At 40.8% G+C, this 24,556-nt stretch overlaps 1 protein-coding gene across 5 annotated transcripts in view; it reads right to left on the bottom strand.

The window, feature by feature from the left end:
* The window catches only part of CCDC93 (coiled-coil domain containing 93), a 96,720-nt gene extending 73,000 nt beyond the window's left edge, over nucleotides 1–23,720 (bottom strand). For all 5 annotated transcript variants that reach the window (XM_045825988.1, XM_045825992.1, XM_045825989.1 and 2 more), the window contains exons 1-6: nucleotides 23,541–23,720; nucleotides 17,120–17,233; nucleotides 15,527–15,621; nucleotides 8,176–8,287; nucleotides 2,280–2,378; nucleotides 1,452–1,508 (exon numbers count right to left, since the gene is read on the bottom strand). In XM_045825988.1, coding sequence (XP_045681944.1) covers nucleotides 1,452–1,508; nucleotides 2,280–2,378; nucleotides 8,176–8,287; nucleotides 15,527–15,621; nucleotides 17,120–17,233; nucleotides 23,541–23,582 — 519 coding nt within the window. In that variant the 5' untranslated portion in view covers nucleotides 23,583–23,720. The remainder of the gene's footprint in view (nucleotides 1–1,451; nucleotides 1,509–2,279; nucleotides 2,379–8,175; nucleotides 8,288–15,526; nucleotides 15,622–17,119; nucleotides 17,234–23,540) is intronic.
* Nucleotides 23,721–24,556: the final 836 nt, after the last annotated feature.

The raw sequence follows: 24,556 nt of genomic DNA, 5'->3' as shown, positions 1-24,556 counted from the left end.
GAAAAAAAAAATTACTCTGCTGTCATATCATGTGCTCTCTTTTTAAAAGATTTTATTTACAGTGGTACCTCGGTACTTGTTGTTAATTTGTTTCAGAATTCATAATGAGTGCCAAAACCAACAAGCACCCAATGATGAAACACTTTCTCTTGCAGAGCAGCATCGTGAGTCATACAAGTTCTAGCAAGTGCACGGAATCCGGAGCAAGTGCCAAGTGCTGAAACATTTTTTTTTTTCATCAAAATGCCACAAGTACAGGGTTTGATGAGTTCTAAAGCCAACAAGTACTGAGGTATGACTGTATTTTTAGAGAGAGGGGACAGTGGGAGGGCAGAAGGAGAGGAAGAGAAACATCAATGTGTGAGAGAAACATCCATCAGTTGCCTCTCGCACACGCCCCAACTGGAGACCGGGCCTGGAACCCAGGCATGTGCCCTGAACAGGAATCAACCAGCGACCTTTCACTTTGCGGGATGATGCCCATCACTCAGCCACACCACTCAAGGCACTCTTTTTCTTCTTATTTCTAATATGGCCACCAAATCTGACTTCAGAGTGTAACTATATTAAAAATTTTCCACTCCTCCCACTTCCAAAATGGAACTGAGGAAAAGATACAAATTATAATTATAAAGTGAGAAAGACTTTTTTGTTATTGTTTTAAACAAGCACTTCATGTCTTTCACCATCAAGTGACTGTTACTCATTTCAGAGTAATCATCCTGGGAGACCACATACTTATTCTTAAAGTAAAAATCATGCAAAATAGCACTATATATTATTTTTGGAAGAGAATTTCTACCCAGGCATTGAAGCTTCCTTCCCTTCAGCTCAGGCAAGAAGGTTGGAAAGTAAGGTGCAGGTGGGCTGACAGTGCTTCTGCTGGGCTCTGGCCCACAGTGTTTTGAAAAAGCCCAAAGCTTTCCTCTGCCCCTTGCACTGGGGAAATGGGCACATGAGTGCAGTCCCCCATCATTAAGATACACTGTATATGATGACAAAGGCCATTCCAGAGTTTCTTATGCAAAGCTCAGATTCTGCTCTGCCTCTCCAAAGCCACCATGGAGGTGATGACCCAAATTTACCATCTCCAGTTCTCATCTGCTTATCTGCTTTCTTTAGAGCTATTCAAAGTTACACCTGTCACTGGCTGGCACAAAAGAGGAAGGGCTTCAGGTTTGGACAATTTCTCCCTTAAAGCTGAAACTAAGGAAAACATAGGGTGGTGGTTGTGTCAAGTTTTACCCATGAATGGTGGTGTTCAAATCTGGGGCACAAAAGACAGGCAGGGCTTCCCTCTCACTCACCAGAGGTCAGCTCCTGGGCAACCCCAGCAGAGAGAAACCTGAGAGGGGTTTCACCAGGGTTTTGTGATTTAAATCAAAGTGCTATTTGCAGACTGTAAGCCTTTGTTCTTCTTTTTCCAGAAGAATAGGGGCAGGGAAACTTACTGAGAGGTCAACAACAGTCTTGATGGCCTTTTCTTTTCTCTTTATAAAGTCATCATCCTGTAAAACAAAACACAGGGATTAAACAAATCTTGTGTGAAGACTGAAACTCAACTGGACTGCTCAGAAATCTCTTCACATAACTTTGCCAGAAAAAGTCTCAATTTTCTAACAAATTGAAATATATTTTGTATGGGAAAAGCTAGGGCCTCTGCAGATGGCTCCTAAACAGATCCCTACAGTGGGTAAGAAAAAGGGGAACCATAGAGCGTAGTGGTACAGACAAATATTCTCATTTCAAATCCTTATGAGCTCTGAAACCTCGGGCAAGTTACCTAACCTCTGAGCCTCAGTTTCTCTATCTATAACATGGGACACCACCTATCTCAGGAAGCAGTTGAGAGGACTAAGGAGTAGAAGGCGTGTGATAAGCTGAGACTGGAACAAGTAAGAATTTGATATCTGTCAGCTATTGTTGTTGGGATTATTACTAAACTATTAATACAGGAATGTCCTCAGCAGATGGTCTCTGGAAAAGCTTTATGTAACTCTACAAAAATATACTCACGTTCTCTTAATTTAAAAAAAGCTCTGGACCAAGAACCAACACTGAGACAAAAGGACAAAATTGTAGGACTTTATACTCAGTGCTCATAGAAAGAGGCAGTTCCAATAACCCAAGAGGCCCTGTTTCAATGCTGACCCAGTAGAATCACAGATGGCAGGGGGGTGAGCACATAGGGGAGCCTGAGCTTACTGAGCTCCTTCCCAGGGAATCTCTAAGAGTGCAATCATGGTCTCAGCTGGACAAGAGAAAGGTAGAAAACTCACCTCAGGGAGACTATAGGTTTTTTGGAACTGGGATATAGAGTAGGAACGGATGTAGTCACCCATTTCTTCTTTTGTTTCTATAGCTCGCTTCACCAGCCACTGGGGAGGAAAGTTAGGACTGTGAGTACAGATGAAATACCACCATGGTGAAGGCCAACTTAGAAATGGCACAACTTGCAAAACAAACCACCATATTTGAATGGGCTGAGTGATAAACTGTCAACAAGTATTGTCCTACAGGCAAAGGTACCAAATGGACATCTGAGATGCTATGATCCAGTGAGACCTAGAGCTGAGTAGATGTGCGAAAGCTTTAAAGCCTCACCTTAGATCCTCAGGACTCAGTTTCCCTCTCTGTGTAATGCAGAGGTGAGAATATCAGTTCCTTTCACCTCATAGAGCTGCTGTGAGAAGCAAATGAAATCACAAGTACTGGAATATTTTGCAAATACATGAAGCGTAACAAAAACAGAGCTATTTCCCACAACTGTTACAGGGTGCAGCCAAGAGGGGGGACCCCAAATGGGCACTTGAAATGGGGTCCAGAACTTAAGGTGTCCAGGAGATTTTAAGATTTCTCCCCCCCCCCGCCCCCGCCCCGCCCCAGTTGTGGAGCAGGGCCTTTGAGAGCTGTTTCACATAGCAACAGCATTGTAGCTAACCTCTAGTGTGGTCATTTAACATATCTATAGCCTTAGGCTGGTCGCTTAGATATGTTAAATAGCTGTTGCCATGCTCTGAGCCTGGGGAATGGAAGTAACTACCCCACCAAGACTGGGGGGCAGGTCCCCCGAGTTACAGCTACAGGGCCTGCGTGGGAGCTTGGAGAAGATTGGCTCCATGACATGGAGCCTCACATGCCAGACTCATGGTGGCAGTCCAGTAAAGCTGGAAGGATATGAGTTCTGGCATGTGAGGCCAAGTGTGGGAGGAGTCGGAAATGGGGCTGCAGAGGAAGACTAGCGCAGGGATTTAAACCCAGATGCGGCAGCCCTGAGAGAGAGAACAACGTGGCCTTGACAGAGTGGGGACTCCCACAGCTTTAGAAGGGGAACCACCACCTGGTTTTAGCAGAGATCCCGGTGACTCAGCGGAGGGTGCCGGGAACCCAGGGAGGTCTCCCAGTCAAGATGGAGTACTAACTGGGAAGAACCAGGGGACTGCCTGAGCCATGGACTTCTATTTCCTTTCCTGAGATACGGTATTCTGGACTGGGCAAAGGGGGAAGGAAGGAAGGACTGTGTCTGTTTGTGGGTGTTTTTAGGGACTTTAGGATTTTTGATAAAGACATTAGGTCACTACTTTAAGTTTGTATAGCATTAAATAAACATTTCCTTTCCTTTTCACGAATCTCTGGCATTGAGAGACGTCTTTCCTCTGGCGGCGGACATAACGGACCCGGGGCCTTCTTTCAATAATAGTATATCGTCCCAGGCCCCCCCTTGTTTGTTCTGTAACACAACTATCTGGTTCTAGGCAGATCTTAATATATCTCTCTCCTGTGCTGCTTGCACCATGGACCAGAGAACAGGGAAGAACCAGAGAACACCAAGTATAACCACTCATTTGACAGATTTAAAAAAAAAAACAACTCCAAATAGTCAGATTTGACAATAGGGTATACTAAATACATAGCCCTTGGCTTTGGGTTGGTTTGGTCATCACATTTTCTTTCTTAATCCACATGTTATGAAGTAGTTGGTGCTTGCTGTGTTTTAAAGAACCTGACGCTCAGATAGGCTACATAATTTGTGCACTGATCCATAGCTAGCAATCCACAAAGCCACAAGTCACAACTGGAGGGGTGGGTCTTCCACACCAGAAGACTGGACATGTGGGTTTTAGTACCAATGTTTCCCACTTCTATTGGGCTGATATGCAGGAGTAACTACTATTGATTTTTCCCTATTTTAAACCCCAGTTAGTTAAAACACACACATGTACACACCCACATCCCATAAAGGGTGGAAGGATGCAAGAGCAAAAAACAGCCTTCGCTTCTCTACCCTGGCTCTTCATTCATTCCCCTTATTACTAAAGAACACTACAGAATGGGATCCCATCTGTCAGGGTTGTCATTCTCTCTCCAAAGAGAGCTATTACATCTCAAAAGCAGTTTTTAGACAGTAGTTGTGTTTCCCTGACAGCATAGCCACACTTGGCAAAATATAACCACCTAGGAAAGTAGACACATGGCATACAACATACTGTTCCCACAGGGTTGGAAAGAATGTTTGTGTGTGGAGGGGGCCAGCCCAAGTAAAGGTCACATTTAGGAAGTTGTCCAAGATAAGGGTGGCTGCAAGTAACTATATGAGAAATATTCTTTTGTTGTTAATATCTTCCATTTATTTCCATCACTTCACTCTACCCCAGTTCCAATGACCTCAGGCATTAAAATCCAGAAGCAGGGCAGGTCAGAAAGCATTCAGAATTACGCTAGTACCATGGAAAACAGTATGGAATTTTCTAAGAAAACTAAAAATGGATCTGCCTTTTGACCCAGCAATTCCACTGCTGGGTTTATATCCTGAGAACCCTGAAACACCAATCCAAAAGAACCTATGCACCCCAATGTTCATAGCAGCACAATTTACAATAGCCAAGTGTTGAAAGCCACCTAGGTGCCCATCAGTAAATGAATGGATCAAAAACTATGGTACATTTACACAATGGAATTCTATGCAGCCAAAAGAAAGAAGGAGCTCCTACACTTTGCAACAGCATGAATGGAACTGGAAAGCATTATGCTAATCAAAATAAGCCAGGTTGTGAAACACAAATACCATATCATCTCACCTTTAACAGGAACCCAAACAACAAAACAAACAAGCAAAATAGAACCAAAGACACTGAAATAGAGAACAGGCTGACAGTGACCAGTGGGGAGAGGGGAGGGAATTTCAGGGGAAAAGCGGAAGGGTTTACAGGAACAAGTATAAAAGGCACTGGACAAAAACTAAGGGGGAGTGGAAAGGGGAGGGAGGTGGGGAAAGCTTGGGGGGGGATGGGCTGGGATGGAAGTAAAAGACAGACAACTGTACCTGAATGACAATTAAAATTAAAAAAAAAAAGAAGAATTATTACTCTAGCATCTTACTTGCACCCTCATGCAACAGCATAGCCCAGGACAACAAAGGAGGCTGACTCCTGCTCAACCCAATTTTGCTCTGGTTTCCTTCATATGGGGAGATCCAGTTTCTGGCCTTTCAGGCTTGTTTCCTATTCAGATTTTCTTCCATTAATCAGATCTACACTGAATAATTATTTGTCTGGATCCTGAAGAGTGTGATCAGAAAAGGAAAGTAAAGCCTGTTGAGTCATAGGATTCCCTTAGGGAATTGATTGTTCTGTTTTGGAGATCCCAGTGTGAAGGGCTATGGAGGGAACGAACACCTTGGATGACCAAGCTCTGTCACAGGTGCCAAGCATTCAAAAAAAAATTACTGCCCTCACAGGATTCACATGTCTGGCATGAGAGAAAAAGATGTGACCTAGAACTAACAGTGATTGGAAGCTGGATTGCTTTTCTCTTAGCTGGCATTCAGAATGTAACTGCAGCTTCACTAAACAGAGTGAACACAGGAGGTGACCCTCTAGAATCACACAGACGATTAGTTCAGAATTTTCCAATCTATGGTCCATGAATGTTCTCTAAATTTGTCTCCAGCAAAACAGGAAAAGGCTACAGACATGTGGTGAGTTTTTCATAATGCTAAAGTTATTAAATTTGAAGACCTGTCCTTTATACTGAGATTGAGGTTAAATGGCATTTCTTTTAGTAAGTAATGGTGAAAGCAAGATAAAAACAACCTTGCCTGGAAAAATACAGGTGCAATTGTCAGTCAACCTCCACTTTTGCTTTTAAATTTTATAGGTCCATGAAATTAAGATCTGGTAACCACTAGCTTAGGCTCTCACATCCAGACAGAAAGTCCTCCAGAATTCTACTCTCAAAACAGAACTGTTCATTCACAGACATTCAAAATGCCCACACTAACTACAAAAGATCATTTCCTTTTCATCCCCTTCTCATATCTGGACTAGATTTTTTTGCCCGTAATATTCTAGCATATGGTGGAACAAGGTCTAATCACTAGAGATCCAGGCTTTCAGGGGGGAAAGGCAACAACTTCACAGAGTGACAGTGTATGAGGTTTCAGTAAAAATCAACAGAGGGTCCCTACTTCCTATTTTCACAAAAAGGATTAGGTACCATTTCCCTGAATTGCAGAGACAGAAAGTCTAACAGATACAAATCAAATTTTGAGTAAAAGTCTTAGCCTCAAATTTACAAATTCATGGAATCTGATTTGAAGTCTATCGTAGCAAAGATTCCCAGGAAGAGTATAACAACAAAACAACTGTATAACACTTATAAAACACTTACTAAATGTGCCAGTCTTTCAGCTACGTGCTTTACACATAGTAACTTAATTTTCATCCTATCAGGTAGGTACTATTAATACCTCTATTTCACAGATGAAAAATTAATCTCCAGAGTCCATGTACCTACACTATATAATCTTGAGAGTTAAGACTTTTCTAGCAAGGGCTGTGCAGCTTTCTTGTAGGTGGCTGCATGAATAGCGGAGTGGGAAAGTACAAGGCTTGGAGATAGAGAGTTTAGACTGGAACATTTGCTTTTCTACTCTGCCTTTAAGCAGATCAATTACCCTCTCTGAGTCTCACTTTCCTGAGATGTTCAGATGAGGATTATAATACATGCTTCAGAGTCTCTATTAGGATTACCATATTTTTCAGATTATAAAATGCACTCCCCGCCCCGAATCTGGGAGGAAAATGGGGGTGAGAATTATAGTCCAAATGTAGCTTACCTGGCTTGCTGTGGGGGGAGGGGCAGCGGCCTATGTTATTTATGTTATTGAATATTTTACCACATTTTTTGCTTCAAAATTTTTTTCCTGTTTTCCTCCTGTAAAACCTAGGTGCGTCTTATGGTCCAGTGCGTCTTAGAATCTCAAAAATTCGGTATATGCAAAGTATTGTTCACAACGCAGACAACAAAGGCAACTCTCTTTGCTCCTTCTCTTTTCAAGGTGCTTAGAGGAGAGGCACACAAGAACTGCAGAGAATATCGGGAGCTATACAGCATGAGCCACTTAATCACAGAATCTTTGGGAAAAGCTGAGATGGAGATAAGTCTCCCATCAGGCATTTAGTCATCAAATAAGAACTAAATAACCACAAAGTGTCAGGCAGTCCATGAGGTGCTGGAGACACAACAGTGAACAAGACAGTCATGGTACTTGCCATCATGAGGCTTACAATCTGATGGAGACAGATAAATAACCACACACTTGAATATATATGGTAGAAACTACAGTATGGAACATTCCTATGAAGAAAGGGAATGTGGCTATGTAACTGGATATACCAAAAGAACCTGTTTTAGATTAAAGGGTCAGAGGAAGCTTTCTTGAGAAGGCTTGGTGGAACTGAGGCCTGAAGAATAAATATGAATTAAGCAGTTAAGAAGAAAAGGAAAGAGCCTTTTCGGAAAGGCCCTATAACAGGAGGAAGCATAATAACCATGAGAAAATCTGAATCAGAGGGACTAAAACAGAAAGAACAAAGGAAAGCAAGGAAAGAGTCTGGATAGGTCAGAGGTGACCAGCGCATGAGGGCTGCAGAGTCCTAGCTTTACCAAAAAGACAATGAAAAGCAACTAATGGGAACATTCAAAGATCAGGTGAAGGTGTGAAACTAAGGAAGGTGGAGTACCTGCGACCTTCAGAGGAAGACATCAGAAACGTCATGTTCTGCTGCCACCAAATCCATACCACATCCATTAGATTCAGAACAGAGCTCAAGAGTCAGAAATGTTACAGGAATCTGATGTTCAGAGGACAAGAAACCACACAGAAAGTCTCACCTGAACAACAGGAAATATGTGAATAAAATCCATCCCCTGGATCTGGTGAGGCTCCAGCTGGTGTGGACACTTCATCCTTGGAAGAACTGAGACAATTTTTTCTGATAGAGCTCTATTTGGAAAAAGCAACAAGCAAAGAGTGAGAACACACTAAGTGGCCTATAAGACATCTCTCAAGTCTTGGCAGCATCCCAGAAAAATCTGGCACTTCTCAATGCCAGACCATCACCAAGTTTCTCTGACTGCAAAATTAGAAAAAATAAGCACAATTTAGATGTGTTTGTACATGCATGTAAGGCCACAAAACTGCCTTCATCCTTTATTCTAAGATTATATGCTTCCTACTTTTTTATATACTTTTTCTTTATGAAATTAGGGTGATGTTTGAGGTAGTAGGTATCGTTTTTTAACATCTTTACACAGTAAAATAACAAGTTATCAGCGCACCACATTCGTTTACATTTCACGTTACTGACCTACTTTTCACATAATCCTGGGAACCGCTAGGTTAACACATTTTAAAAACTGTTGTAAATATCAGCCAGGCAAAAAATAATTACCAGACTTGTGCCAGGTGCCCAGAATATTAAGACAAAATATGAGGCCTCAAACTCAAGAAAAAATAGGAGTTCTCTACTCTGGAACAAAGTATTTTCAAAATAAAAAAAAAAGTCTTTAAATTCTGATATGCTAAAATCAATACTAGATTTTGGGGAACCATGTATCCTCATTCTTTTTTTCCAGAGAGAAATTTTCTGCTTTGCATTAGGGACAATGACTTCTCTCCAACACCTCACTTCAGTCCTCCTCCTAGATTGCAGGGAGTAGAAAGTAAGGAATCAGGCTCCCTGAGGTCCCAAAGCATTCTTCTTTCTCAGGAGGTAAGCCCCTCTCTGCTGCTGTTAAAGTTTTTCAGCTCAACCTGGGCCTGGGTGGGACAGTTTTATTGTAGGAGTGATAGAGGGACTTGTGTGCAAGTCCATTTTACCAAAGATTTAAGCCTCCTTTTCTAATCAGCTGATATTTGATCTCCAACAGTCTTCTCATGTCTGAACTAAATCCAATTCAAGAGGAGTGAATAAAGATTATATAGTGGTTCTGCTAAACCCCAAAGCCATGGCACACAGACCAGGAACATTAAAGTTACAAGGTAAGGCCCTACAGGGCCATATGGAGAAATCGGAACTTCTGGCTCAGCCTACAGGGATAGGTTAGGTTATATCCCCATATAAGACCCTTATTTAAAAAAAAAAAATCTTACCCAGTTACAGCAAATACTGTGGCTTTGTTTATAAGTGGAGGAGAATTTGCTAATAAATGAAGGCCCTGGTGTTACCAGGTCTTATTAGATGCTTCAAATTCAGTAAGTTTTGGGTCTACCAGAAGTAGTCCTTGTTCAGAGAAATCTTGTACCTTTTCATCTTTCTGCAGTTCCATAATCCTTCCCAGGAGACACACCCTTAACACCAACATCTAACTCGTCTAGATGAGAGAGATTATCTTATCTATGTTCCTTTAGTAGGTTTCATCTCCTCAGTCTTGGTAGGAACTAAGTAACCTAGGGACAAAAGCTAAATGGGTACCCAGGGAATGGTCCCTGGAGAACACATAACGAAAACATTATATACAGAAAATAGCTAGCTATACAAGGTGGGACCAAGGTTAAAACTGTTGAGGGAAATAGCCACACCCCCAGCTTCACTTATCTGTAGTATCGGTGTCCAGTCTAATATGTTAAAAATAAAAAACTCGGAGAGTGGAAGACTGATACCCTACTGTACACATTCACAGAAGATAGGAATATCCACTTCTCAGGAGGGAAGCCTACAGGATGTGTGATTTATCCAAAAGGTCCAAGATATGAAAGAAAATTGTCATGTGGCTCTCAGCCATTCCTGTAGTCCCTCCTTTCTGAGAAGCCTGTCCATACGTCTTTTCTGCCATGAGATGTGTGCCCTGCCTCAGTAGGGAAGCCTGTGGTTGTCCAGCTCTTCCTGGGGCTAAAACTGGAATATTTGGTAGGAATATATTAGCAAACCCATTTGGCAATATCTAAGGCACTCTCTCTCTGATGAATTTTATTTTCATCTTTACCAGACTTATGCCTTGAAACTTCTGAGGGGAAGAAGTGGGTGGTTAATTGGCCCTACTCCCCAAACTTCAAGGTTTGTGTCCTTGCTCCAGGCAGGTCTTAAGTATTTATGGTAGAGGAGGGGCCACCTTTCCTCTCCACTATATTTTAGTTCAGTAGGAGGAAAGCTCCCTCTAGTGGCTATAGGTCTATGGGTTTGCATAGGGTAATGATTACCTACAATCATTCAGTAGCTTAAAAATGAAGCTGGAACACCCAACAACCATCACAACCCTCTACCTTTAGACAAAGTTCTCCTTGGCCAGTCCTAACAGACAGTTATCTCAGTTCATAAAGGCCCTGAGAGAGGATGCTGCAGGTCAGCTCAGGATTTACAACCCTCTTAAACCTACCTCCTTGTTGGCAGCATATAGAAGCACCTGAGGCACTAACACTTCCAGGGGACGAAAGCGAGGATTTCTTAGAGAAACCCACCAGTGTCAACTGGCTTCTCCCTGGAGCTCAGGGTGAATCCTCTGACTTTCTAAAACTAAGGGAAAATGACAACTGCAGAGGTCACCAGGCAGGTTTCCTAATCTAAGATTTTATGATGCCCACATGTCACTATAGGTGATTAGTTTGATTCTTTAGTTTTTAAGAGTGTTCAGTGCACTGTTTCTTCCTCCACTGCAAAGAGTTTAAAAGAGGGTGCATTAAATCTGGATCTGGATTCCAGTTCCATCACCTACTCTGGGATTTTTGCCAAGTCACACAGATGGCTCTGGTCCAATATTCCTATCATAAAATGAAGGATAACCCCTATCCTGCCTATTCAAAGACTGTTTTGAAGGTTAAATAACAAAAAGCATGCCCAAGTGCTCTGCACATAGATGCCTAGTAATGTTGTTAAAATGAACACAGTTATAAGTCTAAAATCCCATCAATGGATCTCTGAGCATAAGACCCTATAGTAATAGGCTTTAGGACAGGCTGGGATGGAGGGCAGAAGCTCATGGAACCCTCAAGAAAGAAGGATCAAGGAGAATAAGGCCCCAGTTGGCACGCAAAGAAGACCCTGAAAGATAATCATGCTCAGTAGATAAATGCACTCTTCAGACAGTGCTACCTGGCCACCCATCACATCAGCTGGGATATGGTGAGGTGCTGTAAACAGGTAGTATTAGGCTAAATTGCACCTAACCAGAAATTTTGTAAGAAGCAACCCCCAAACACAAAACATATTCCAAAACCAAACAGAGAAGACTTTTGGATAATTCAGTGTCCTATGGCTATGTCATTTCTCCTACAGATAATAAAGACCCAACTGCCTGAAGAACTGCTAGGAGTCTGACAGATAACTTTAAGTCGTGCAAATCTCTGTCCCCAGCTTTGCCCACAATTACTATTCTAGCTATAAACTTAAAGGCTACACATCAAGTACGTACCAGAGAACATAATACATCTTCAATCCCTTAACCAAACTCTTTGGGGCCAAATGTGTTTTAGAATTCAGACTTTTTCAGATGTTTGTACCTTAGTGCACCTAAGAGGCATGCATATACTATATATTATGTAGGACCCCAGCAAAATCTAGAGCACACCCTAAAATCAAATAATATTTATACAGCAAAACTTATGAATATTCACATAAGTGGGATCAGTAAGGACAACAAATAGCTTTAAGTTAGTTCAGGCTATATTTTGCTTCCATGAGTTTTGAACCCACGCTTAAAAAGAAAAAAAAAATTTTCAGTGTGTTTTAGAGTTCAGAAATATGGATAAAGGACTGAGAACCTGTATAAAAAACACTATATTCCAATATCTATTAATAGTACTATCACTGATGGAAATGTATCATAACCCCCAAGAACACCAAGGTGAAAATAAACTAAGGACCACTGTAAAATGTCAAAATAATTTATGGAGAAAAGATACATAGAATGTAAGAAATGGTGAGACTAGACCAGAAAAAAATGCAACGGAAAGAAATCCCAGTATGTCATGGTGCCACAAATGTAAAAAGCAATCAGCTCAAACTCTAACAGAAAAAGGCTTCAATCAAGAGTGTCCTCAAAAAGACAGTGAATTCATGATAGTATATAGACTAAGAAGCTGGGTGATCTTTCCTACAGGTAAAGGTATGTGCTTCTTTGTTAACAAGAAAAAAGGCAATTAGAAATTTAAAAAAAAAAGCCATAAAGTGATTTACAGTTGACCCTTGAACAACATAGGGGTTTGGGGCACTGACCCCACACAGTTGAAAATTCAAATATAACTAGTTAACCCTCTGCATCTGTGGCTTCCTAAATTCGACTGAAAATGCATACGATGTGTGGGATTTTCAGTGACTCATACTGGCCACCTTGCTCTGGCCAAACACCTCAGAATAATCCTTGATTTCCCTCTTAACTCATACCCTGAGATCTAATCTGTCATGAAATTCTTAATATATCAAAACTACCCAGAACATGCCTGACCCATAGTAGGAGCTCAATAAATATTGATGAGTCAATGAATAAGTGAAGAGATTCCTTTTGATTATGCTATTTTAAATATTCTCTTTTAAACAATATCATTATGGTCCAAAAGATAATATTTCCTCTTCTCTGCTCCCATCACAAGTCTTAGTTCTTATTGTAAACACTGTTTATAGATTTACTTTTAGAATCTACCTGTAGATAAAGCATGGACAATTTAATTCCCATTATTAAGAGACTCTAAATATTATGCCCCAAAGATTATAAAAGTAATGTTATAATGGTAGATGGAGGCTGAAAAGTAAAAGGAAAAACAGAGATACTAAAATGTTTACCTTATGTATGTAGGAGCCAGGAGAGACTATCTTATATTTGTAGGCCAAGAAATAGAGGGTTAAATAGATTAAAATTATACAAGTGATCACAGAAAAGCAGGTAATAAAAGACTGGAAGATGGAAGATGGATGTACTGAGCAGTATAGGGGAGCTAATTTCCTCTTCTCATCAGACACAAATGAAACAGAGTGTATACATAGTTGGGAGATGCAGAAGTTACCACTCCGAACAATCTAAAACCTAAATAGTCAAAGATGATTCTTTCCAGGAAATTAAACTGGTATATAGAATGGGGAGGGTGGGGGAGACAGCTGTATATTTTGTTCCCTTTGGTAGTATCTGAATTTTTTTAACTTCGTGGATACAACACCTACATAATAAAAACAAACAAAAAGACAGTAATAAAAAGTTATCTCTTGATTTAGCCTGACCAGCAGAGAGCAAATCCAGACACCTGGACTCCACTGCACTGCCTCCCAGTGCAGGACTTGTCAGTACTGCTGGCAGGATATGATCCCACAGTCTCACAGCAGCAGGTTTTAGGGATGCAGAGTCCCATTCTTCATGGCCTGGGCACTGATGAGAACAGTGTCACTGTGTTAAATAACAGGTATCTGGAGAAATGGTCCTAGTATTAAGAATTTTGGTGATTCTGAGGGACTGATTTTTCTTTTACTATATAGAAACTGTGAACTGGGTCATTTATTGTTTTTCTTTTTGTTGTCTGCCAGAAGCTCAGAATTAAATCTGTAGCCCACCCTTAAGAAAACAAGGCATTTTGTGGCCCATCGAAGATGTGTTAGCCTTATTCCCAACTCTGCCTTTTGTCTCCATTGTTTTTCCCTTTCCCTTCTCTTTATCTTTGCCTCAACTTTCAGTGATTACTGCTTCATATGCATATTTGTAAACCATCTTTAATTCATTGGGTAGTGTTTTTTTTTCCTGAGGGAGAATAAGACTTCAAAAAAAAATAGTAAGTGAGTCACAGAATCATTCAGATCTGAGGTCACAAATCTCTCTTCTCACAGATAAGGGAGCTGAGGCTTGCCTAAGGTAACACATACACAATGCCAAGGCTGGGAGCAGAACTGGGGATACCAAAAGGTCTAACTAAATCATCAAGCTCCTGGTGAGCTATGGAAGACCAGCCAGGGGGCCCCCAGGTGAAATCTCTAGCAAGGAGCCCATGCCTTCTCTAAAGTGAAGCTCTGTCTTTCACAAAGGCAACAGGGAGGGAAAGATTCTCTTTTTCTCACCCTATTCAACTTCCATTGAAATTAGCTGCCATTAGAAAGAGATACACTAAGCAGTTTATAGAAACTTTCATCAAGAAAAAGTATTAGAGTTGTTGACCAGCATTACTCATCAGGGAAATGTACAGTAAATCAAAACCACAATGAGACATCACCTCACACCTGTTTGAATACGTGTCATCCAGAAGACAAGAGATAACAAGTGCTAGAGAAAAGAAACCTTTTTTCTTTTCCTGTGTACTGTTGGAGGGACTGTAAATTGGTCTAGCTGCTGTGGAAACCAGTTTGGAGGTTTCTCAAAAAATTAAAAGTAGATCTACCAGATGATCCAGAAATTCCATTTCTGGGCATATATTAGAAGGAACCAAAATCACTATCTAAAAGAGTTACCTGCATTCCCATATTCACTGCATTATTTACAATGTCCAAGACATGGGAACAACCTAAGTGTTCATCAACAGATGAATGAAGAAAGAAATTTAGTGTATATACCATGGAATATTATGAATCTATAAAAAAGAGGGAAATCCTGCTATTTGCAACAAAATGGATAGACCTTGAGGGCACTGTGCTAAATGAAATAAGTCAGACAGAGAAAGACAATATGTATGATCTTACTTAACCGAACTCATAGAAACAGAGAACAGATTGGTGGTTGGCAGAGGTGGGGGTGGGCAAAATGGGCAAAGGTGGTCAAAAGGTACAAAGTTCCATTATAAGGTAAATAAGTTCTGGGGATTTAATGTATAGCATGCTGACTATTTTTATCAATACTACATTATATATCTGAAAGTTGCTAAGAGAATATATGTTAAAAGTTCTCATCATAAGGGAAAAAATGTATACCTGTGTGAGAGGATAGATGTTCACTAAACTTACTGTGGTAATCATTTCACTATATGTATATACATCAAATCATTACGTTGTACACCTTAAACTAATATGACATTATATATCAATTACATCTCAAAAAAACTGGAAAAAAGTTTAAAAAAGTGTTAGGCAGAGCCTAAACATTAAAATGACTCTTATATGCTACCTGTGTGACCATGGCTTCTTTCAGCCTCAGATTTGTAATCTATAAAACTGTGATAATACCTGTTATAATGAAAATTAAAATAAAATATGTAAAAATGTCTAGCACATCCTCTGGCATATAGTAGACACTCAAATGCTACTCTCCTTTTCCCTTTAGGCAAACCCTAACAACTTACATTTTTTGACCTATTGTAGAGTTTTCTTGAAAGAGCAAATCAACATCTATGTCAAAGTTGCAAGTGGTAATGCACCATGTCATTCCTCCTACCACCTGCAAGACAAAGAAAATATGTTTTCTCTTTCTAGCTTGGAGAGAGGGGAAGAAGTGAAAAGTAGTTAAAAATATAAATAAATATTTTTTACAGTCTCAACATACAAAATTATCTATTGTTAGAGAGGATATATATGTCCTGACTTTATCAACTACAATTCATCTAAAATAGCACTGTTGAATAAAACTTTCTGCAGTGATAGAAAAGTTCTGTATCTTCACTGTCCAACAGAGCAGCTACTAGCCACATGTAGTTACTGAGCCCCCAAAATGTGGCTAGTGTGACTAAGAAACTGATTTTTATTACTAAATGGACATATCACACTTGACTTTCTTTATACTGAAGGAGACAGACATTAATGTTCAAATGAGAGAAGCCTTAACCACCCAGTTTCAGGCTTCCATGTGTTTTATGGACCAGACACATTAGTAGCAAAACTGAGATTTTATGGCTCATTACTTAATTTCCATACATCTTATGTTTTTTTCAGCTACCAAAAGGAAACGTGAATCCCTGCTCTATTTTTTTCACTGGGTTTCTCTGAGATGCAAATGACATGAAAGCTAAAAATCCATTTTGAAACAAAACCCTTTTTGAACACAACTTGACGTAAAAAACCCCAAAAACCAGTGAATCTTACTTCTAGCTGTGCTGTGAACTGAGATACCTAATAACATATACATTCCAGGTCCCAGTCCAGATCTAATTGACCAGAATTTCAATGGTGAGGCCTAGACATCTATATTCTAAAACAATCCACAATGATTCTGTAACAGGCAGCCAGGGCTGTGGCCCACCGGAGCACTCAGCACTTTCTTCCACCATTGGAAGCTTTCTCAGCCTGCCCTGTCTGACCAGGATGCTTCATTTCTGTGTATAGTTCACTGCAGTAGTATTTACTGCATCATGCTCTTTATTCTATGCATGTTGCTTTTTCTGTCTCTCTTTCCTATGCTATAGAGGTCAGATCCTTTGATTACAGGGTGTCTGTCTTATCTCTGTGCCCTCAACACCTATTACTAAGCCTTGTGAATAATAATTGTTTCAGGTTCTGCTGAATTAAACTTCACCCCATAGTGACTTCTCCCTCCTCCCAATGAAGCATTTACCATTCATCCAAAGAAAATCTGGTAATTGTCTGTGAGCACACTGACTTGGGATAGCTCATTAACTCAGATTATTTTATTTTACATAAGTTTTATCTTCCCACCCCAAATGTAAGTTCCTCAAAATGAGGAATTTCGATTGCTTATTTGCATTCCCCAAAGCTTCGTGCATAGAAAAGGAATTCAAAGTATATCTATTGACATATTATTTTCTTTTAATAAGAAATTTGAACATTTCCATAATGAACTTGAATAAGGTAGAAAGGGAAACATGGACACGGAGAAGTAAAAACACAATCTCTTCTCCCTTCCATGGTTAATTAACTATGCTATCCTAACCAAAAAAAAAAAAAAAGAAAAAGCATACTGGTTTAGAAACATTTCCTCTTACCTTATCAAAAGGTGACAAGCCTTTAATTCTTGCCCTAAAATACCCAGCTGCAACCAAGAGCTCCAGAATTTCAGTCAATTTGACATTTTGTTCTTCATCTTCTCTTGTTTCTACCTAAAACAAAATGTAAAGGGCTTATAAATGCTACCTTGAATAAAGGAACCAGAGAAAGGGAGATTAAGGCACATTACCTCCCTGTTCTCTTACACACAGTTTACCTGACAGGCTCTCAAATAGTTTATAAATTCCTTACAGACAGGAACAAGGTGGTTTTTATTTTTCATTTTTAACTTCATACTCATTTTGGTCCCAATTGTTTTAAAAAGGTGCAAGAAAAATTAATTCAAATATGTACGCCTCTCTACACTACTAATTTTGATCTTTAACGCAAATATAAAGAAGGCTTTTAACCCAGAGATATTAAAGGGCCTTATTGCCATATAACAGAACTCCCTTAAAAATAATAAATTTGGACTTCCCAAAGTGTAAGGATAGACTAATTGAAATAAAGAACAATTTACAGGGAAACAACAGAAGAATGGATGAAGCTGAGAATCAAATCAATGATTTGGAATATAAGGAAGCAAAAACCAACCAACCACAACAATAAAAAGAAAAAATAATCCAAAAAAAAAATGAGGATAGTATAAGCAGCCTCTGGGACAACTTCAAGAGGTCTAACATTCATATCATATGGGTATATGGGTGCCACAAGGAGAAGAGAAAGCACGAAATTGGAAATCTACTTGAAAAAGTAGTGAAACAAAACTTCCCTAACTTGGTGAAGGAAATAGACATGCAAGTCCAGGAAGCACAGAGAGTCCCAAATGAGATGGATGCAAAGAGGCCCACTACAAGACACATCATAATTAAAATGCCAAAGGTTAAAGTTATCCAAAGTCATGAAAAGCAGGGACCTACAGCCAAGATTGTTCTACCCAGCAAAGCTAGAATTTATAATCAAAGAGAAGATAAGGCGTTTCCAAGATAAGAAAAAACTAAAGTTGTTCATCATCACCAAATCCTTATTATATGAAATGTTAAAGGGACTTATTTTAGAAAAAGATCAAAACTATAAATAATAAGATGGCAATAAATACATATCTATCAACAATTGAATCTGAAAAACAAACTAAACAAACAAGAAGAACAGAGACAGAATCATGGATATGGAGAATGTTTTGATGGTTGCCAGATGGGAGAGGGGTGGGGGAGAATGGGTGACGAGGTGAGGAGATTAAGAAGTAAAAATAGCGGGGAGTTCCAGCCAAGATGGAGGTGTAGGTAGAAACCCTTCACTTCCTCTCACAACCAAAAGGAGGATGACAACCAATCTAAAATCAAAAAAACAACCAGAAGCACCAGAAAATCAAACTGCATGGAACTCAGACAACCAAGGAATTAAAGAAAAAATCAACCAGAACAACCAGACCGGTGTGTCAAGACAAAGAAATATGGCCCTAATGAAAGAACAGAGCAAAACCTCAGAACTAAGTGGTAAGGACATTGCCAGCCTAACTGATGGAGAATTTAAAGCCCTGGTAATCAAAATGCTCACAGAACTGATTGAGCTTGGTCACAAAATGAAAGAACAAATGAAACATACCCAAAATGAAATAAAGCAAAATATTCAGGGACCCAACAGTGACAAGAAGGAAACCAGGATTCAGAGCAATGATTTGGAACAAAAGGAAGAAATAAACATCCAACCAGAACAGAATGAAAAAACAAGAATTAAAAAAAATGAAGAGAGGCTGAATATTCTCTGGGACAACTTTAAGCACTCTGACATCTAAGTCCTAGGGGTGCCAGAAGGAGAAGAACAAGAGCAAGAAATTGAAAACTTATTTGAACAAATAATGAAGGAAAACTTCCCCAATCTGGCAAAGGAAATAGACTTCTAGGAAGCCCAGGAAGCCCAGAGAGTCCCAAAGAAGTTGGATCCAAGGAGGAACACACCAAGGCACATCATCATTAAATTCACCAAGATTAAAGACAAACAGAAAATCCTAAGAGCAGCAAGAGATAAGAAGACAGTTATCTACAAAGGAGTTCACATAAGGCTATCAGCTGACTTCTCAAAAGAAACCTTACAGGCAAGAAGGGGCTGGAAAGAAGTATTCCAAGTCATGAAAGGCAAGGACCTAGATCCAAGATTACTCTATCCAGCAAAGCTTTCATTTAGAATGGAAGGGCAGATAAAGTGCTTCTCAGATCAGGTCAAATTAAAGGAGTTCATCATCACCAAGCCCTTACTATATGAAATGTTAAAGGGACTTATCTAAGAAAAAAGATAAAAAAACATGAACAGTAAAATGACAACAAGCTCATAAGTATCAACAAATGAAACTAAAAGAAAAGAAAAACAACGAAAACCAAAACTAAGCAAACAGCCAGAACAGGAACAGAATCAGAGAAATGGACATCACACAGAGGGAGTTCAGCGGGAAGGGGTAAAGGAGGAATGGGCGGGAAAGGTACAGGGAAGAAGCATAATTAGTAAGCATAAAATAGATGGGGAAAGATAAAAAATGGAAACAGAGGACTCAATGAACTTATACGTACAACCCATGGGCATGAACTAAAGGGTGGGGAATGCTAGAGGGTTAGGGGGCAGGTTGGAGGGGGTATAAAGGGAGAAAAATTGGGAAAACTGTAATAGCACAATCAATAAAAAATAGTTTAAAATTTTTAAAAAGAAGTAAAAATAGGTATTTACAGAATAGCCATGGGGATGTAAAGTACAGTATAGGAAATAGAGTAGCCAAAGAACTTATATGAAACCCATGGACATGAACAATGGTGGGGGTATTGCCTGAGAGACTGGGGTGTGCTAGGTAGAGGGAGGTAAAAGGGGAAAAATTCAGGACAACTGTAAAAGCATAATCAATAAAACAATAAATTTATGTAATATATAGAGATTTGATTTAACCATTTTAATTAATATTCTACCTTCACTTACTCCCAGGTGTTTCTTTACAAGTCAAATATATCTAAATTTTCTAGTACTTTTGCTTCCATTCACGTTCATGAGCTGTGCCTTTCCTCTCTTGCATCACTGCAGAAAATTTTTTTGAAAATTTATCTATATAAACCACCACCAAAGTATCCTGGTTCAAATCCTTGTACCCACTTCTGACTACTCCCTTACTCAACAATGACTTTAAAATCTTCCTTTATTATGCACCTCACATTAATCCTCCCTTCCCTTTTATTTACACTTCATGCCAGGACTATTGCAACTGCCTCTCAATCTTTCTTCTTTGTTAATTTGTCTTGCTCATTTGTTTCTGAATTACAGCTTTCACATCATTATCTTTTTAGCTCATCCCCTGGCCTTCTTCATCATTACTGCATCACTTATAGACAATACCTATAAGATAAACTCCAAATGTCTTAGTTTGGCATCCAGATCTTCAGTGGCAACCTATATTTTCAGCTTCATCCTTCACCTCCCCTCAAAACAATCCAGACATGGCTATGGCCAACACAGACAACCAGTGTTCACACCAGTCCCCTTCTAACATTCTCTGAACATCCAGAAATTATCTTCAAATTCTAGCTCCTATTTGAAGCCAAACCCTACAAATAGAGCCTGAAATGATCATTTCTCTGCATTTCTATTTTATTTATAATTCATGTTATTCACACAATTAAGTAACAACCTCCTTTGAGTGGCATGTCTGGTGTTAATGAACATGCCTGTTGTCCCAAATAGACTATTATATTAGCTGGTTCAGGAGAGGACCCATACATTATTCATCCATGTTCATCCCTCTGTTCTGAAACAGCTAGGCTTCAAAGACACACTTGTTATAGAAATGACATGATCAGTCATTACATAAAGTGCATGACCTACACCAGTCACATATTAGCAAAATGTTTTTGTAGTAATGACACTGATAATGGGAATTCAAGTTTATTCTGAAGGACAAACTGCCAGGAGAGGGAGCATACATATGAACATATAGTTGAACAAGGAATTAAAGTGACTGTTAATCCAATGGCAGGGGTGGAGATGACAACCATGCACCACTTACTCATTTAACTTAACTCCCAAATGGCCTTGGTCCAGCCTATCAAAATTCTAAAGCATACCACTCACTAATTACTACTGGACATGCAAAAATAATGTAGTATTAATTATTCACACCTTCTCTTCCTTGGCAAAAGACATATGATGGGTGAAAAACAGCTACAAGTAGAGAAATTCAAATGAAAGAGAAGGCATGAAACAGTTATGGTTCACAAAGATAGAAAAGAAAAATGGGATGATAGAAGTACTTTCTTAAAACTCCTGGAATATAAAACAGAAAGCTTTCATTTGTTTAATCATCATTTATCATAAAAACACTTCTAAGAAGAGTAGAGCATATCATGGGATGATCATGCCTGCCTCAACTTCTACCTAAGGAGCACCCCATGGAAGATGCATGGCCCATGCTTCTCAACCATTCACCCCCAGACTGGAGAAGTATGCCATGGCAACATAAACTGTGAAATAACTTTTGGGCACAAGATATGGATAATGCTAATAAGACTCCAAATTCGTTTCACAGATTAACACTGAAACAAAATGAAAAAGAGCATGAAAGAATGTCTCCTTAAAGTCATAAAAAGCCAGGCTGGGTAATACATACAATTGTTAAAAAAACAAAATTGTGGTGAAGATGAATGACTGTGAGCTCCTTAACCAGGCACACTAAATTTTCAATTGCCTTCTACTGTATATCCACGTAAGCTGGAGAGCAGGGCCAAGTCCTAAGCTATCTTTCTATCCTCCACTTGCATGCCATTAAGGGTTTAAAAAACTGAAGTTAACAAATTAACAGGACTAGTAACAGCTTAATGACACAGCCTATACATACTGGTTTTTTAACTAAATGATATAACTTGATTATATAGTCACCTTGTCTGCCTCCTGATTGGCAAGAACTGTCCCAGGCTCTTGGAAAAGTGAAAAGCAAGACCTAGCCTCCTAGCAGTAAGAGAAGGGTTAAACAAAGTACACACAGAAGCAGGTTGCTTGTTATTTTATAAAGATCTCCTTTGGTAGAGGGACATTGAATCCAATGTATCTAAAGTAGAACCAGGAAGACAGAAGTCTACAGCCAAAGACTAGGGAAAAAACTTCCTAAGAGCCTAGAATAAAGAAATGGCAAAAAAAATGTTAAATAAAATATCACAGTACAGATCCCAGTATTCACAATTCCTGGCATCATCAAAGCATCTTGAGTGTAAGGTTTTACCTAATACAAAGGCTCTGACAACCTTACCCTTGTTAGGATTCCTAAGATAACAAATGGACTTGCATTCTAGGGACAGAACACACACTGACTGATAGGTAAGTCTATCTTTCCATCACCACATCCCAGCTTTTATGCACAAAACAGTGACCTCTCAATTAGTGGGTACTAGTGAGATGAAAGAACTGAGCGGGAGGAGGACAGAGAAGCAAGACTGGCCACAGACAGCTAAGAGGAAAGGGACCACTCATCATGTCCAGAAATCAGTCCCCTGCCAAGGCCTGCTTCAGAACCTTAGGCAGAGAAAGAGATGCAGCGTGGATTCCATTTCTTGCAAGAATGTAAAAAACTAGACTAGCTTTCAAGTGAATGCACAAGAGAAGGCTGTAAACCACCTAGTTAAGTGATACTTGCATCCAGAAGGAAACGCACTTTCCCTTTATTCCGAGGCAACTGGAGAACCGGAAACAACTGATTATCCCATTCCTTAGGACCGAGTGAGTACTTAATAATAAACACCTCTGGAAGAAAAGGCACCAGTTATCTTCCAGATAAGCAGCAACGTTTCTGCCCACTGCTGCGTCCCTCTGCCACGCAGCACCACAGGAAGCGCGGCAAGCTGACCCAGCCGAGCACGGTCCCCAAGCGTCCTAATGCCACCGGGTCCCAGCATAGGGGTTACTGTAGGGGGGTGTTCCCTCCAGGGACCAAGGCGGGTGGGGCTGGCCGCCAGAACCCCGCGGGTCTAGTGAGGCAACTGCAGGCGCGAGGCCACCCGCTGTTGCACAACCCGAGCCCAGACCATCCCAAAGCAAGTCTCGTGACTCCTGGTGTAACACCCTTGCCCTCCGGGCCGAGCCTCGCGGCGCCCAGGGTCCGGGTAAACTGCCCCGGAGCACGAGAGTGGTGGGACCCTGGGTCCGCGGCACTTAGGGCTGCGCTGGGGCAGTTATTGGGCTGGGAAGGCCACCTCAGTCCTAGCAGACCCGAGACTGCTCAAGTTAGTCCCCGCCCACACAGGAGGACTTGCTCAGGCCCAGCGGACCCAGCCTCTGAACACACCTGAGGGAGGGGACGGGGTGCCCCAAACGCAGCCGGGGTCCTCCATGCCCGCCACCTGGCTTACTCAGCCCTCTCTCAGGAGCCTGACATGTCAAGAAGAGGGGGTTCCTCACCTCTGGGACACCTTGGCTCTCTGGCCCCTTAGGTAACCCCATGATCCGGCTGGACAGACGTGCGGGTAGCACCCAAGTCCGTGGGGCCCCCAGAGAAAGCTATCCCCCGCCGCGAAGCTGCTACCGGGGTGAAGTGCAAAGCTGGTACTTCCTCCGCCCCCGCCGGAGCCGAGAGCGCCTTTGCCCTACGGAGCATGCGTGCTGAGGCCGGAATGAGGCGCGCCTGCGTCAGCGCCGGGGTGGCCTGCTCGCTGCGGGACGAGGTGACCTGAGAACTTGGGTCTTGCTTTGGAGGCCGTCGTTCTGCGGAATCTTTGCACTGGGGCTGGGCATTTCCTCCAAGGTGCTTTGTTAAAGGGACTACTCCTGTGTCTTGGGGAATTTTGCATTCCGGTTCCCCTCTCTGCTTCTCAGTCTCATAACTCAAGTGGGTTCGGTTCTCCCTCACCAGGACTTAAGAAGCCTCCTAGCTCCGTGGTCAGAGTTCCAGCACTGATGAGCTTGGGGATTCCGAATTCAGGCCTGGTGCTAGCTCAGAATCGGGTGTCCCCTGATTAATTCGGAAACTTTTTATATGGACCGGGGACCGATACCCTGGAAAAGGATTCTTCGCGCATGCAAGCCTCGCTAATTTCTGAGCCAGTACATCTTGTTCCCAAGGAAAACTCGTCTGGGATAATGTTCCCCTACCCAGTTTCTGGTCTTCCTTTAGGGAAGGTCTCAGAGAATGCGGTTATTTTTTTAGCTGCCACATCGCTTACATGATGCACCCGTTATCTATCCCAGAGGATGGCAGTTACTTAAAAGACTTGTCTTCCTGGCCACAAGCCACTGTACCTACTCCATAATCACTTTTCCAGCATTTTCTTATTTTTGATAGGGGCTTAAGACTTGGGAAAATTTAGCTTAAGGTAAATAGTCATAAATCTAGCAAATAATGTGTATGTTAAGTTTTTGTTTCAGTAACTACAGATAAGGCCTATCTTGGCACCTAAGAATAAGCAGATGACCTCTTG

Source organism: Phyllostomus hastatus, unplaced genomic scaffold (assembly GCF_019186645.2).
Source record: "Phyllostomus hastatus isolate PE091 unplaced genomic scaffold, TTU_PhHast_1.1 phas_scaffold_60, whole genome shotgun sequence".
Taxonomy (NCBI): domain Eukaryota; kingdom Metazoa; phylum Chordata; class Mammalia; order Chiroptera; family Phyllostomidae; genus Phyllostomus; species Phyllostomus hastatus.
Note: the sequence above shows the minus strand (reverse complement) of the source record. Positions and strands in the feature narration are given on the sequence as shown.